The sequence below is a fragment of the Dromiciops gliroides genome, chromosome 1 (genome assembly GCF_019393635.1).
Source record: "Dromiciops gliroides isolate mDroGli1 chromosome 1, mDroGli1.pri, whole genome shotgun sequence".
NCBI lineage: Eukaryota > Metazoa > Chordata > Mammalia > Microbiotheria > Microbiotheriidae > Dromiciops > Dromiciops gliroides.
The window spans coordinates 763489958-763502005 of NC_057861.1; the positions used below are offsets into that span (position 1 = coordinate 763489958).

General features: G+C 53.8%; 1 protein-coding gene across 1 annotated transcript in view; it reads right to left on the reverse strand.

The window, feature by feature from the left end:
• Window positions 1–6387: 6387 nt before the first annotated feature.
• The window catches only part of CALCR (calcitonin receptor), a 117909-nt gene continuing 112248 nt past the window's right edge, over window positions 6388–12048 (reverse strand). Inside the window, exon 13 of the mRNA XM_043975804.1 lies at window positions 6388–8830. Coding sequence (XP_043831739.1) covers window positions 8606–8830 — 225 coding nt within the window. The 3' untranslated portion in view covers window positions 6388–8605. The remainder of the gene's footprint in view (window positions 8831–12048) is intronic.

Consider the following 12048-nt stretch of genomic DNA (forward strand, 5'->3'; position numbering starts at 1 on the left):
CATGATTGTTCTATTTAGCTGGACTAGAATAAGAAGGAGGGCAGCAGATGGTGGGAATGGTTTAGGGTTAGGGTTTGGACAATGTTGGTGAAGGATGAGGGGGCCTGCAGGGACTTGAGGATAGAGCTGAGCTGGTTCCCCAAGGGACTGGGCCAGCAAAGTACATCCAGTGTGGAGGTGATGGCCTGGGGAGGGAGCAAGAACAGATTCATGAAGCTGAAGGCTGTGATCAGGTACAAGAACTTCTCAGTCCTTTAACGTGGAAGGGTAACCTGGGGGTGGGATGACAAGTTCAGCTCAGGCCCGTCTGTGTGGGGGAACCCTTCTGTGCGTGGCTGACCTGGGGGGAGAAGGAGAAGGAACTGCAGCCAAGCCCCTTGGTGTGTGACGAGGTTATTGAGAAAAGAAGGGGAGGGGTGGAGAAGCAATGGAGAAAGGCCACCCAGACCTGGATTAAAAGATTAAATAAGGGGGGACAGCACTAGCCCTGGATTCAGGAGGACCTGAGTTCAAATCCGGCCTCAGGCACTTGACACTAGCTGTGTGACCCTGGGCAAGTCACTTAACCCTCATCCCCCCCCCCCCCCGCCAAAAAAGGAAAAGATTCAATAAGGAAAGCATGAACTTCAAAAGAGGAAGGATGGAAGTGGCAACGGGGAGCAGGAGGTGTTCTGACCCTCCCATGGAGGCCAGGGGGGGGGGCGGGGCATGCGAGTGTGATTAGGACTGGACGCTGGCCAGGGGTGCAGTCCCGTCCAGAGGGGGACAGAGAGGCCGGAGGAAAGGATTTCAGATGAAGGGGTATTTGTTAATTATGGCGGGAAGTACAGACAGATTTGTGGACGGAGGAGATGCTAATGAAGGCGTGGATTCCAGTTGCTGGAGAGGAAGTCTCTGCTGGGGGACAGGGCTTGGGGTAGACAGATGGGTTGAGTGGAGAATGAGTCCAGGCAGAGTTGTCAGTGTCCATGGATGGGGTGGGTGACCTGCTCCTTCCTCCTCACATTTTTCTCTTTTCTGGGGAACTCTAGTGACTTTTTAGAAAATGTCACTGGCAGATTTCCTGATAACACCCCTCCATGTTCTTTTAGAGACATTTCTTTGCCAATGCCCTCTTATCTCCTCAGGGAGACAATGGACTTGTCTGTTCCCTGACAGGCAGCAGTTCCCGTTCCCCTGAACGTGAATCAGCCCAAGTTTGGTTTTTGCATTGGAAAATATTGTGGGTTTTCCTCCTGACAGATTGGAGTCTCTGTAAGAGACTTGTCAGGCAGACGGTGCATGGAGCAAGAGGTGAACCCACACAGATTTTGAATTTGCCAGGCAGCTGTCATGGGCAAGGTGGGCCCGAGCCCTGGAGACAGCAGGGTGTGTGGGGGGCCCCAGGGCTAGAAGCTGCCCCCTTGCCGTGTTCAGTGCCTGAGTCCCTGCATCATAGACGAGCACACACCTAGTAGACCCATCCTGTGGTGTGTTAAATGCGGAGAGGAGCAACAGTCAGCATTTGAAGGGCAGGGCTTAGGCCTGCCCTCTTGGTCTGGGGGTGAGGTTGTCAGGAAGTGTCAGATTGGGTCTCAAGTCCGGGACTGGCCTCCTGCTGGTCAGGTTGCCAGGTTAGGGGCCTGGGCTGCTTCAGGGGGAGGGGGTGTAGATGCATAGCCCTGGATCTGTAGATGGCTGTGTTCCTGCAGAAGCCTCCCTCTTCTGTCAGATCTTTTGTTATACACCAGGAGGGGCTTTTTCAAAAGGAATTTGGAGGAGAGAATGTAGGAGGTCAGTCTTCCCCAGAACACAGAAGCTAATGTGTCCAGGAAAGATAATGAAATCTGCCTCTGGAGTTGAATGAGAGGCAGACAGCATCTGCAGGAATGGCCTGGCCACGGGATAATACGCTGGCTGCCAAGGGCCCAATTACTGGGGGAGGGAAGGAGAGTGGGGGCAGAGGCCAGGGCCAGGCAGGACTAAGGAACTTGGAATCTATTACATGAGAAGAGCTGCAGAGAAATGAGGGAGGCCAGCTGACGATGCCTGGCTGAGAAGCTGGCTGGGAGGCTGTGGGCACAGGTGCCAAGGTGGCAAGGACCAGGGAAAGGAAGTGAGTCCTTGGCAGGTGAGCGAAGCCTGAGCCAAGAGATGTTTTGGTGCGGCCTTTGGACAGGGGGTCGGCAGAATGACCTGAAGCTGGAGTTGGGGACCAGTCCCTGAGAGGCAGCAGCTCCAGGCTGTCCTGAGGGGCTCAAGTCTCCTTTCTGCAGTCCTCCCGGTCCCATCATGGATGCCCCCCATCCCAAGGCCTGTCAGGTGGGCAACTAATGCATGAGCCAGAAATAACTGATCATGAATTGTGTTTGGATGCTATTGAATCATCAAGAGATGTATTTTTGAAAGGTCTAAAGGAAGGCCTGGGATTTAGAATGAAGGATTTTGGGAAAAGGTGCTGCTACCATCAGTAGGTAATGATGTTATCACCGCTCAGTTGATGTTTATGAAAGGCCAGCTCTGTCCTAGGCACCGTGGGTGGGGAGTGCTGGGGACACAAACACAGAAGCACTCTCGTCCTCCCGCTCACCCTTGAGCACTGGACCTTCCAGTGGGTTGTATATTAAAAGGAAATAGAAAGACCTAGTGTTGTAGTTCACTCCCAGGGGCTTTGGGGAACATTCCTTTACAGCTGGAGGCCATCCCAAGTCCCTGGCCCGGTGACCCTGAGCACCCGAGTATTGCTGCTGGGGGGCCGAAGGTGACTTGTAGATCCTCCAGTGTGGCGCCAAGAATGGTGGGCAATTGGAAGTCCCCAGGGGAGGCAGAAAAGAGTTCAGCAGTCAGGAGGAAGGATGTGCCTGAGGTCCAAACATGCATGGACCTGCCACAGTGGTCAGCGATGTGAGCCCCATCCTCCAGGAGCGTCAAAGCCGCTGGCCCTGGGAGACCTGTGGTCTGCTAGTCCCTGCCTCACCTCTGTGCTCCAGAGGGAGCCCTTCAGTCTGCACTGTCTTAGTCTTCTCACAGTACTTCCCCACTGCATTTCATCCCGAAGCAGCTCTTGACTCTGGCCAGTGCAGTGGAGGCTGATGGGGTCAGTGGGATTGAATGAGGCCCCGAGAGCAGACAGCTCAAGTCCCCAAGGCTCTCCAGAGCATCGGGCAGTTCGTGCCCCCTCCTGGTCCCCCCACAGCCCCGGGAGTGGGCACCTGGAGACCAAGGTGGACCCAAGGGCTGAGAAGCCTTGGAGGCTCCCTGCCATGGCCCTGTGCCTCCAGGATGCTCGTCTAAACCTTTTCTTTCCACCAGAGTTGCTGTCAGACTGGGAGCTCTTTCCCATGGAGGGAATCGAGGGGATGACAGCAAGTGGTTCATTGTGGCACTTGAGGGAGCCACACTGCGTTCTGGAGCTAGCTCAGCCCCCTTTCTGTTGAGTTCCGGGGCTAGCCCGAGGTTTGTCTTGTGAGAAAAAATGGCTTAGTTGTGGGAGTTGGGAATCCTGTGTGTCTGGGAAACTGGACCCCTCTCCTCTCCCTGCTGCTCAGAGACCCTGAGCCAAGGACCGGGTCAGATCTGGAGACTAATGCGAGGAGTTTTCTCACAGTTACGCGTGTCCTGGCTGAAAACTGGCCCCACTCTGATGGGTCATGTATTGTGGCCATGTTCCTTAGAATACTAGAGAGGGGGGCATCTCTTTTTCTGACTTCAGGAAATCCCCCCTCCCAACTTGGAAAGTCCCTAATCTTTCCTCCAATTAGAGAGGTCTAATTTTGTGTCCTGGTTAATTGTTTTCTCTGAATTCCTTGATTGTTTTAATGTGTAAAAGCTGCCTTCCCCTGCACTCAGGGCCCAGTGCCATGCTGAGGAGGTCTGGTCCTGATTTGTTGAGCACTTGGCCTGCATCGTGTAGTAAATTGCTTTACCTCGTTTCCTCAGGCACTCCCCCCCCCCCCCCGCACACACCTAGGGATTCTGGTCTATGTACGATTCTGGTCTATGTATGGAGCACTTAGCAAGTCTGTGGCACATAGTAGGTGCTGCAGACACTTGTTCCCCTTCCCTTCTTTTTCAGACTCTGGGCTGTTGAGTGGGACAGTTCTCCTTCCTTCTCGTCAGCCCCACTGGCCCATTTCTAAACCAGCAATGAACAGTTTTAATAATTGCTGCTTTATGATATCGATTGAGGTCTGGGAGCTCCATCTCCCCTTTCTAATTTCCCCTGAGATTATAGGTAATTTGTTCCTTTGCTGAAGCTCTGGTCTGAGCCTCCTGTCTCCTCCTCCTCTGCCTCAGACAGCACTGTCTTCCCTGGCTGCTCACCTCCCAAGCCTGCCTCCCTCTGCACTTGCCTTTGCCCAGCAGGGTAGAGCAGCATCTCCTGGCCCCGTGCCGATGGTGTTGTCTTTGGTTTCTAGGCTCCCCATGGCCTTGTGTCCACGCTCAACTGAAGTGGGAGCTGTGCCCTGCTCTGGTAAACCTTGGGAGGTGCAGCTCCAAGACCCCCAAACTCTACTGTCGTTAGCAGTGACTCCCCGATCCTGACCCCGACTGCTCCAACCTCTTCCTTCTGAGCCTTCTTGGCCTGTTGTGACCTCCTTGGCCCTTCCCTGGAAGCAAAGTCCCTTTTGCTGTCTGCTCTCCCCTTCTTCCGGTGGTGCCCTCCAGACAGGGCTCAGGGCTCCCATCTGGCTCTGTCCTCCCCTGCTGGAGTTCTGCTTGAAGTTTTATGCAGACTTCCTTGTGCCTGATAACCAGGGGCATGGATGGGTGCCCCCTGCCAAACATGGTTCTGGACTTTTCTCTTCCTCCCCTGCTCAAAACTCCCCTGCCCTGTGTCCTTTGGTGGGGCTGGGGGGTGGCACCAATGGCTGTTTGTTAATAGAAGACATCTTTGGATCTGTGGGTCAGGAGGAAGACAGTGATTCTGCTGGGGCAGCTCCTAGGGGGGCAGACCTGTGAGCAAGGGATTTGGGGCCGGAAGCCTTCTGAAGCCTCTTCCCATTCAGGTTGGTGATGACATCATCCCAGTTTTACCCCTTTCCCAATATATAAGATCATTTTATTCAGTAGACACATGTAACTCTCATCCTCAGCATCGTGTGGTCTGGACACTTCTCCTGACCCTAAAAAGTGACCTTTTGGAGGATCAAGAAGACTTCCTTAGGAGGAGATCCATGAGTTGGGTTGAGATTTCAGGAAGACATCTGTTGTTCATTCAGCATCCTCAGGGGGGCTGTTCCAGCGAATGAGGCCCTCCCAGAAATTCTGGGGAGCTTCCAGAATGGGCAACCCCAAAGCCTTCACATTAAGGCAGGGTTCCCTATGGCCCATGAGGATCTATTGAAGGGGATGGAAGGGCTTCAAAGCCCTAAGAGGAGATGGTCTAGTAGCAGAGGGTCTTTCTATGGAGGGGGGATTGCCCCTGCTCCATCTGGCCCCGAGAGTGGAGGATAGAACCTCCCACGAGGCAGATGAGGCTTGATCACAGAAGGGGAGTGGGCTCCCCCTCCTTGGAGGCCTTTAAGCTGAGGCAGGACCACTGCGATATTCTAGTGGGTCTTCATTTCAGGAATAGTTGGACTGGATGGTTACTAGGATCCCTTCCAATTCTAACTTGTGTGACTTTGGGGCCTGTCGTTGGTCTTTTGTGGGGCTGCTTGCCTTCTATGACCCCCCTCCCTCTCCTCATGAATTATTGGAGGTTGTGAGGCTGTAGACTCAGGTCATGCCACCTTTCACTCAGAATCCTCCCTCCATCCCAGGCCTTAGCACAATGATGACTGTCCCAGTTTGCAAATGAGTAAATGTAGCCTCAGAGAAATCAGCTGCCCAAAGTCCCATGACCAGTGGGTGGGACAAAGGCACTGTTACATTCCCGTGTGTGTGTGTGTGTGTGTGTGTGTGTGTGTGTGTGTGTGTGTGTGTGTGTGTATGTATATGTATGTGTATGTGTGCAATCTGAGAATGGGGGTGAGGACATGACAGCAGGGTCCATGTGACTCTTCTAGCCTTTGGGTCCCATGAAACCAGCAGTTTTGGACACCATCAAGCAGTCCCAAGGAGCCCAGAGATCACCCTGTGGCCCTGAGTGAGTCTACCTTGATTCTCATTTTAGCCCCATTCTTTCCATTTGCTATCTCTGGGTGTGAACACCCCTGCAGCACAGGGCTCTGCATCTAGAGGGCGCCACTCACCCTAATTTTGACTCTCACCCTAACTAGCCACCCACTTTCTGTCCATGCTTAGCCCATTTCTCCCCTACCCCCAAGAGTTCTGTTACAAGTCATGTGGCTTGCAGGGATACCTGTCACAGAGAGGGCAAGTCCCCTGGCCCAGTGCTCTAAGGAAACATCAGGCACATCCCAAACACAGCACAGGCCACAGGATTCTTTGTTGTGGGTTTGCTTTACTCAGCACGCACACAGCCCAGGCACTGGACTGGACCACAGCGTTAAATGAAGCTCAAGTACGATCACGAACGAACAAATACAGCTGGACACAAGCAGGAATTGGGGGTGGGGGACGTGGAGCCTAAGGGATGATGCGCCTTCACCCTTTGGCCCACACAGGACAAACTCCCACTGACTTCAGGCCAAGGGAAGGAGTGAGGAAAAGAAAGGAGTGAGGGGGGGAATCTCGTCCCATGGACACAGAGGTCTGGCGTGTACATGTATAGACAGGGATCAGCACTTGTAAATAGTGCTCGGGGCACTTGCTCTCCCTGTTTCCCTGGTGACCTCTCCCAGGTGTCCTGTTTTCCCAGGTGGTCACAGGGGCCAGCTTCTCAGTCCTGCTAAAAGCACCAGGAACATCTAGTGTTCCGGCACGTGTCATGGCATCGGCACGGGGCCCCTATCTCCCAAAGGTACTAACAAAGTGCGGGGTGGCACACGGCACCGCACAAAACTGCCCTGCATCCGGTGAGGGAAACCCAGGCAGGGTATGGCAGCTCAGCTAACTCTGTCCTAAAAGACGGTGTGAATGGACCAACAAGTGTGGAAGCCAGAGGAGCGGTGGGGCTCCTTGCAGCCTGGCCCCCGGAGAACCTCAGCATGCCCATCAGACTGATCAGATCGCCAGCGGTCTTGTTGGAATCGCTTTCCAGCCTTGACGCCCCAGCTCCTCAGGACACGGGCTGGTTCTGTCCCAGCTCATGTTGGTTAGTGGAGGATTCGAGGGAACCCAGTGAGTTTAACCCTGAAATACGTGAGGATTGGCAAAGTCCCAATTTCCTCTAAGTATCAACCAGCATGTTTTGAGCTTGGTGGGGAGGGCAGCTCACCCCTGCTTGTGTGAATAGCTGGGCAGGCAAAAGCTAGACCAAGGTTTCTAGCCGGCTTCGGCGGGAGCTGTCCAGTGCTGAACCCGCCTACAGAAGACCTCTCAGAAATTTCCCATAAGCATGCCTGGAGTCCACTGGGCCCCTGGTCTGTCAGTCATAGAGAAGTCAGAGGCTCTTCTGCTAGATGGAGACCGTTTCAAATGGCTCAGACACCCAAACGCCCCTTTGTCTCCCAAACCCTGGAGTTTAGGGAGTTGGAAAAGCCAGCTTCTGTTAAGGGGGCGGGGGCGGGAGAGTCAATACCCGCCATTAATGGAGAGCACCACCTCTGGTCCCAGTCCTCCACTGCACCTGGGGAGCTGCACGCAAGGCAAGGAGGGAGAGCAATGAATCTAGACAATAGCCATTCATGGAAGGTGGCAGCTCTGGACACAGGCCCTCACCGCAAGGCAAGCGTGGGTCCCGGAGGCCCATCCTTTCAGGGAAGGTTGTAGCTCTGAACACAGCACCTTGCTATACCCGGAGAGCTGTCCACAAAGCAAGAACCGAGCGAGGAGGCCCATCCATTCCTGGAAAGCTGTGGCTTTGGGCAAGGTCCCCCACCATGCCTGAGGAGCTGTCCATAAGGCGGGCACAGATCCTGGAGGCCCAACTTTTCATGGAAGGTGGGTACCTCTATAGGCATTTTTAGAAAAGGGCTAAAATGTATTCGTTCAGTGACTTGATCCAAGTCCTTTCCATTTGCTCCAACCTGGCATTTACCTGTCTGAAAGGTCTTTGATTCCTAACTCCCACGTGCAGTTCACGACTGAATGTTCCTAATCATCCCAGGAGATGCTGTCTAGCATTAGATGGCACCACACAAGCACCAACACAACCCAGAAGACTGGACTGCTTAGCCATGAGGCCAACGTTGTGCTCCCAGAAAGAGAGTTTGTGGTTTGAAGCCTTAATCAGGAGAGCCAGGAGAACAGAGACTCCTTCAGGGATGAGTGACATAGGTCCGTGTCTCCAGGTGTCTCCCAAACCTCTCGCTTTTTTGCCCTATTCAGCATGGCTATGACAGGCTCATTTCTAGGTCCTGGACTGATGATGGGAGAAGTCATAACGATTGTGGTGTGTTTCCCCATTCCCAAGCCTGTGCTGTGGATTCAAACATGCTTCTAACCCTTCCCTAGACACTCACTGTGGGCAGGTGCAGATGCAAATCAATTGAAATATCCTTCACACAGCCAACTTGCTCCCAGAAGGGAGAATCTCTAGTCTGTCAGGAAGAGGACGAGAGACGGAAAGAGGCAAAGAGAAGGCGGCAATGCCAGCCTTGCCTCCTTTGCTCAACAATCAAGTGGACACCTCTCCAGCCCGAAGGGCGGTGATCTCCGAGTCCTCCATCGCAAACTTCCCATTGAGTTGTGCATTGTGGGAATCAGGAGAGTAAAGGTAAACAGGGACCTCGGTGACCGAGGTGGCCGTATAGGAGGTGGAGCGGGTAGAGCAATGGTCCCTTCGCCGCTGACCCCACTGAGTCTTGTACTGTGCCCACTGCCTCTTCAGTGCCCCTTGGACCTGGGAAAAGAGAAGGGTGGGGTTAGTGTCATTCGGGAGCATCTCGCGCTGAAAGGAGAGGCTGCATTGAGCTAAGGCTGGGCCACTGACTCGGGCGTAACTCGACCTTCTGCCAGCCTTTGGGTCCGGAGGCTGGTGTTTGCTGGGACCTGCCTCTAGCCCTGAGTGGATGAATGGAGTGGCTCTTTCTTACAGTTAACACCAGGATGCAAGTCTCAAGGCATGAATTCAAGTGAGGAAATGGATTCCCTTCTGGAAACTGCTAAGCATGAAGGTTGAGGAGGTGTGCGCACCTCAGCCCTGCCTGCCCGTGGCAGCCTCAGGGATCCAGTGTGCCAAGGAAGGGGAGGCTCCACCTGCTTTTATATAGTAATACCCACACACCTATTGAAGACAACACTGCAGAGAGACTGGTGACAATGGCAGCAACGGTGGCCCACCTGGCTTTATGCTATTGTTCTTGGGCACAGGGGCCAGCTTTCCCCTGGGATCTCTCTAAGCCTCCCAACCCCCTTGGGGAGTCGGCAGAATACCGAGTGTCACAACTGAGGCTCTGCAGATGCAGGTGTTCAGGCTAGGGAAGCTGAGGAAGCCTTCATCGGGTCATACCAGCTCAGAAGTCCAGGGCTTTATTTCCCACCACATTCCATGCTGTAACCAAAGCTCGGGGCCCTCATGGGAAGTCCTAAAGTCATTCTGCATTTTCTTATGGAGGACGAGCATTGGCATTTCCAACACAGTGGAAGCGAATGAACAGCAGTGCTCTCCTGAACCACTCTGACGTTCAGGGCCCTGCATAGCTGCGCTCCAGGCTCCATTTACAGCCTCATTTCCCATCCCTGGTGACCAGGCAAGCAGATGTTCCCTGTTCTTTCACTGTATCTCCTACGTGGAGATGTCCATGGGACCTGGCAGGGACTCCAGCTACTGCTCCTGAAGCCTGTCTCTCCCCCTAGGGCTTAGCTTAGGCGCTGCCCTCCAGGGATGGAGTCAGGCTCTCAGAGGAAAGTCTTTTCTCCCTTCTCGGGGGACTCTGAGCATCCCTCTGCCTGCCTGCCCCCTTTCCCTAGTATTCATTAATGTGGATACACATGCTAGGTACCAGCCTTCCCCCAGTGTCTGTCAGCCCTTCAAGGGTAGGAACTGGGCTATTTTTCACCTGTTTCATCAGAGCCGAGCATGGGGCCAGGCACCTGGGAGGGGTTGGGTCCATGCCCATGATTTCATTGACGAATGAGGGAACCCTTCTACAGTGCAGACCCGCACCCCAAGAAGGCCCACGACTGCCCCCGATCACACTGACTGTCAATATTGGCCTCTCCTGGCACACAGGTAAGAGGGTTCAAAAGACTTGAAGAGAAGCCAGTGTCTCCTGGATCTCATCTTAAAACAAAACAGACCCTCTGAGCTCGAAGGGACCTTCAAGGGGCTTTGGTTTAGTTCACCCTTGAACAGCCTTTACTTGAATCCTCCCAGTGATGGGAAGCTCACCTGAATCCCGTATTTGCATAACTGATGATTGTCAGGAAGTTTTCCTTGATGTTTGCTGAGTTGCAGCCTGTTCTGTGAGTGACTTCCAGCAATTGCTCTGAAGCCTGTCCAACAGAATAGAGCTTAATCCCTCTCCATGGGATAGCCTTGCAAAAACTAGGTGACCCTACCCCACTCCACCTCCGAACTGCTCTCTGCTGGCCATCCACAGTGCTTCCAGCTGAGCGGCCTGGGGCCCCTAGAGGCAGAGTGGAGGAACCACAGACGGGGGCTCCTGAGGGTGCTGGATGGCTGGCCATTTCCCTCATGCAGTGAGGCTGCTTGGGGAAGCATCCAAGGTCACTCTGCTGCATTTCTGAAGGGAGCTGGGCCTCCCACCTGAAGGGGGTGTTGGACGGGACCTTGAGATGGCTGGAGGGCAGTGCTGGCAGCAGCCAAGGTCCTGTCCTAGAAGTCACTCAGCAGGGTCCTAACCGTGGTGACTGAGGACCAAGGTGACGGGCTTAAGACATGAGCGCCAAATCCTAGAGCTGGCAGCTTCCTCCCATTCTTCAGGAACTGGCTGATGGTAGGGTTCAGCCAGCCCTGCTTAACTCGAGCCCAGTGGAGACCAGCATTCCATCTCCCCACAGGAACACTGTTCTCGAAGGTGGCATGTTTATGCTCTGGGCATATCCGGGGCTGCACTGACCACTGTGGCTGGATGGGAGACTTGTGGCCAAGTGCAGTGGTGGTGGCACTTCTATCCCCAAAGGGGAGGAGAAGCTGGAGAAAGTGAATCTTATCAAGGAATTCTGCCCATCTGGGATATAAACACACACACACACACACACACACACTGATGCTTTTGTAGAAAGAGCTGTGTCCTATAAATAACACGGGGAGCTCTCCCAAAGGGAAAGTCAGAGTGGGAGTTTCTCTGGGTGTGCATTAGTCATTAATTTTTATGTCTTCATGATATATGCAGATGGGTGCTGCAGGGGAGAGACAGTTGGGCTTGGGGTCATTAGGATGTGAGTTCAAATCCTGCCTTAGACACTTAGCAGCTGTGGGACCCTGAGCCAGCCGTTGGGCTTCTCTCATCCTCAGTTTCCTCATTTGCAAAGTGGAGATAACAACAGCATCTCCTTCTCAGGGCTCTCATGAAGACCAGAGGAGATAACCCATGGTGAGAATGGTGAATGGTGACATCGTTGGCACAACCCTTTGGGCTTCCCAGGACCAGCCAGCCCCTCTTCTATCTTGTGTTCAGCGTTGTGCTGTGGACAGGGCTAACCCAACAGGAGAGGCGGGACCTTCAGGGACAGTTGAGATGGTCAACTAGACCTCTCTTGGCTTGCTTTCTGTTCCCAGATTCAGCACTCAACTCTTGCCTCAGTATCTCCACTCAGGCCTGAAATACGTTCTTCCTCCTCCACTTCATCCTCTTTCTCTTCCTCTTCCTCTTCCTCTTCCTCCTCCTTTCCTTCTTCCTCCTCTTCCTCTTCCTCCTCTTCTTCCTCTTTCTCCCCCTCTTCTTTCCTCCCCCCTCTTCTTCCTCCTCCTTTTTCTCCTCTTCTTCTTCCTCCTCCTTTTCTCTTCTTCCTCTTTTCCTCCTCTTCTTCTTTTTCCTCCTCCTCCCCTCCCCCTCCTCCTCCCCTCCCCCTCCTCCTCCCCCTCCTCCCCCTCCCCTCTTCCCCCTCCTCCCCCTTCCCTCTTCCCCCTCCTCTTCCTCCCCCTCCCCCTCT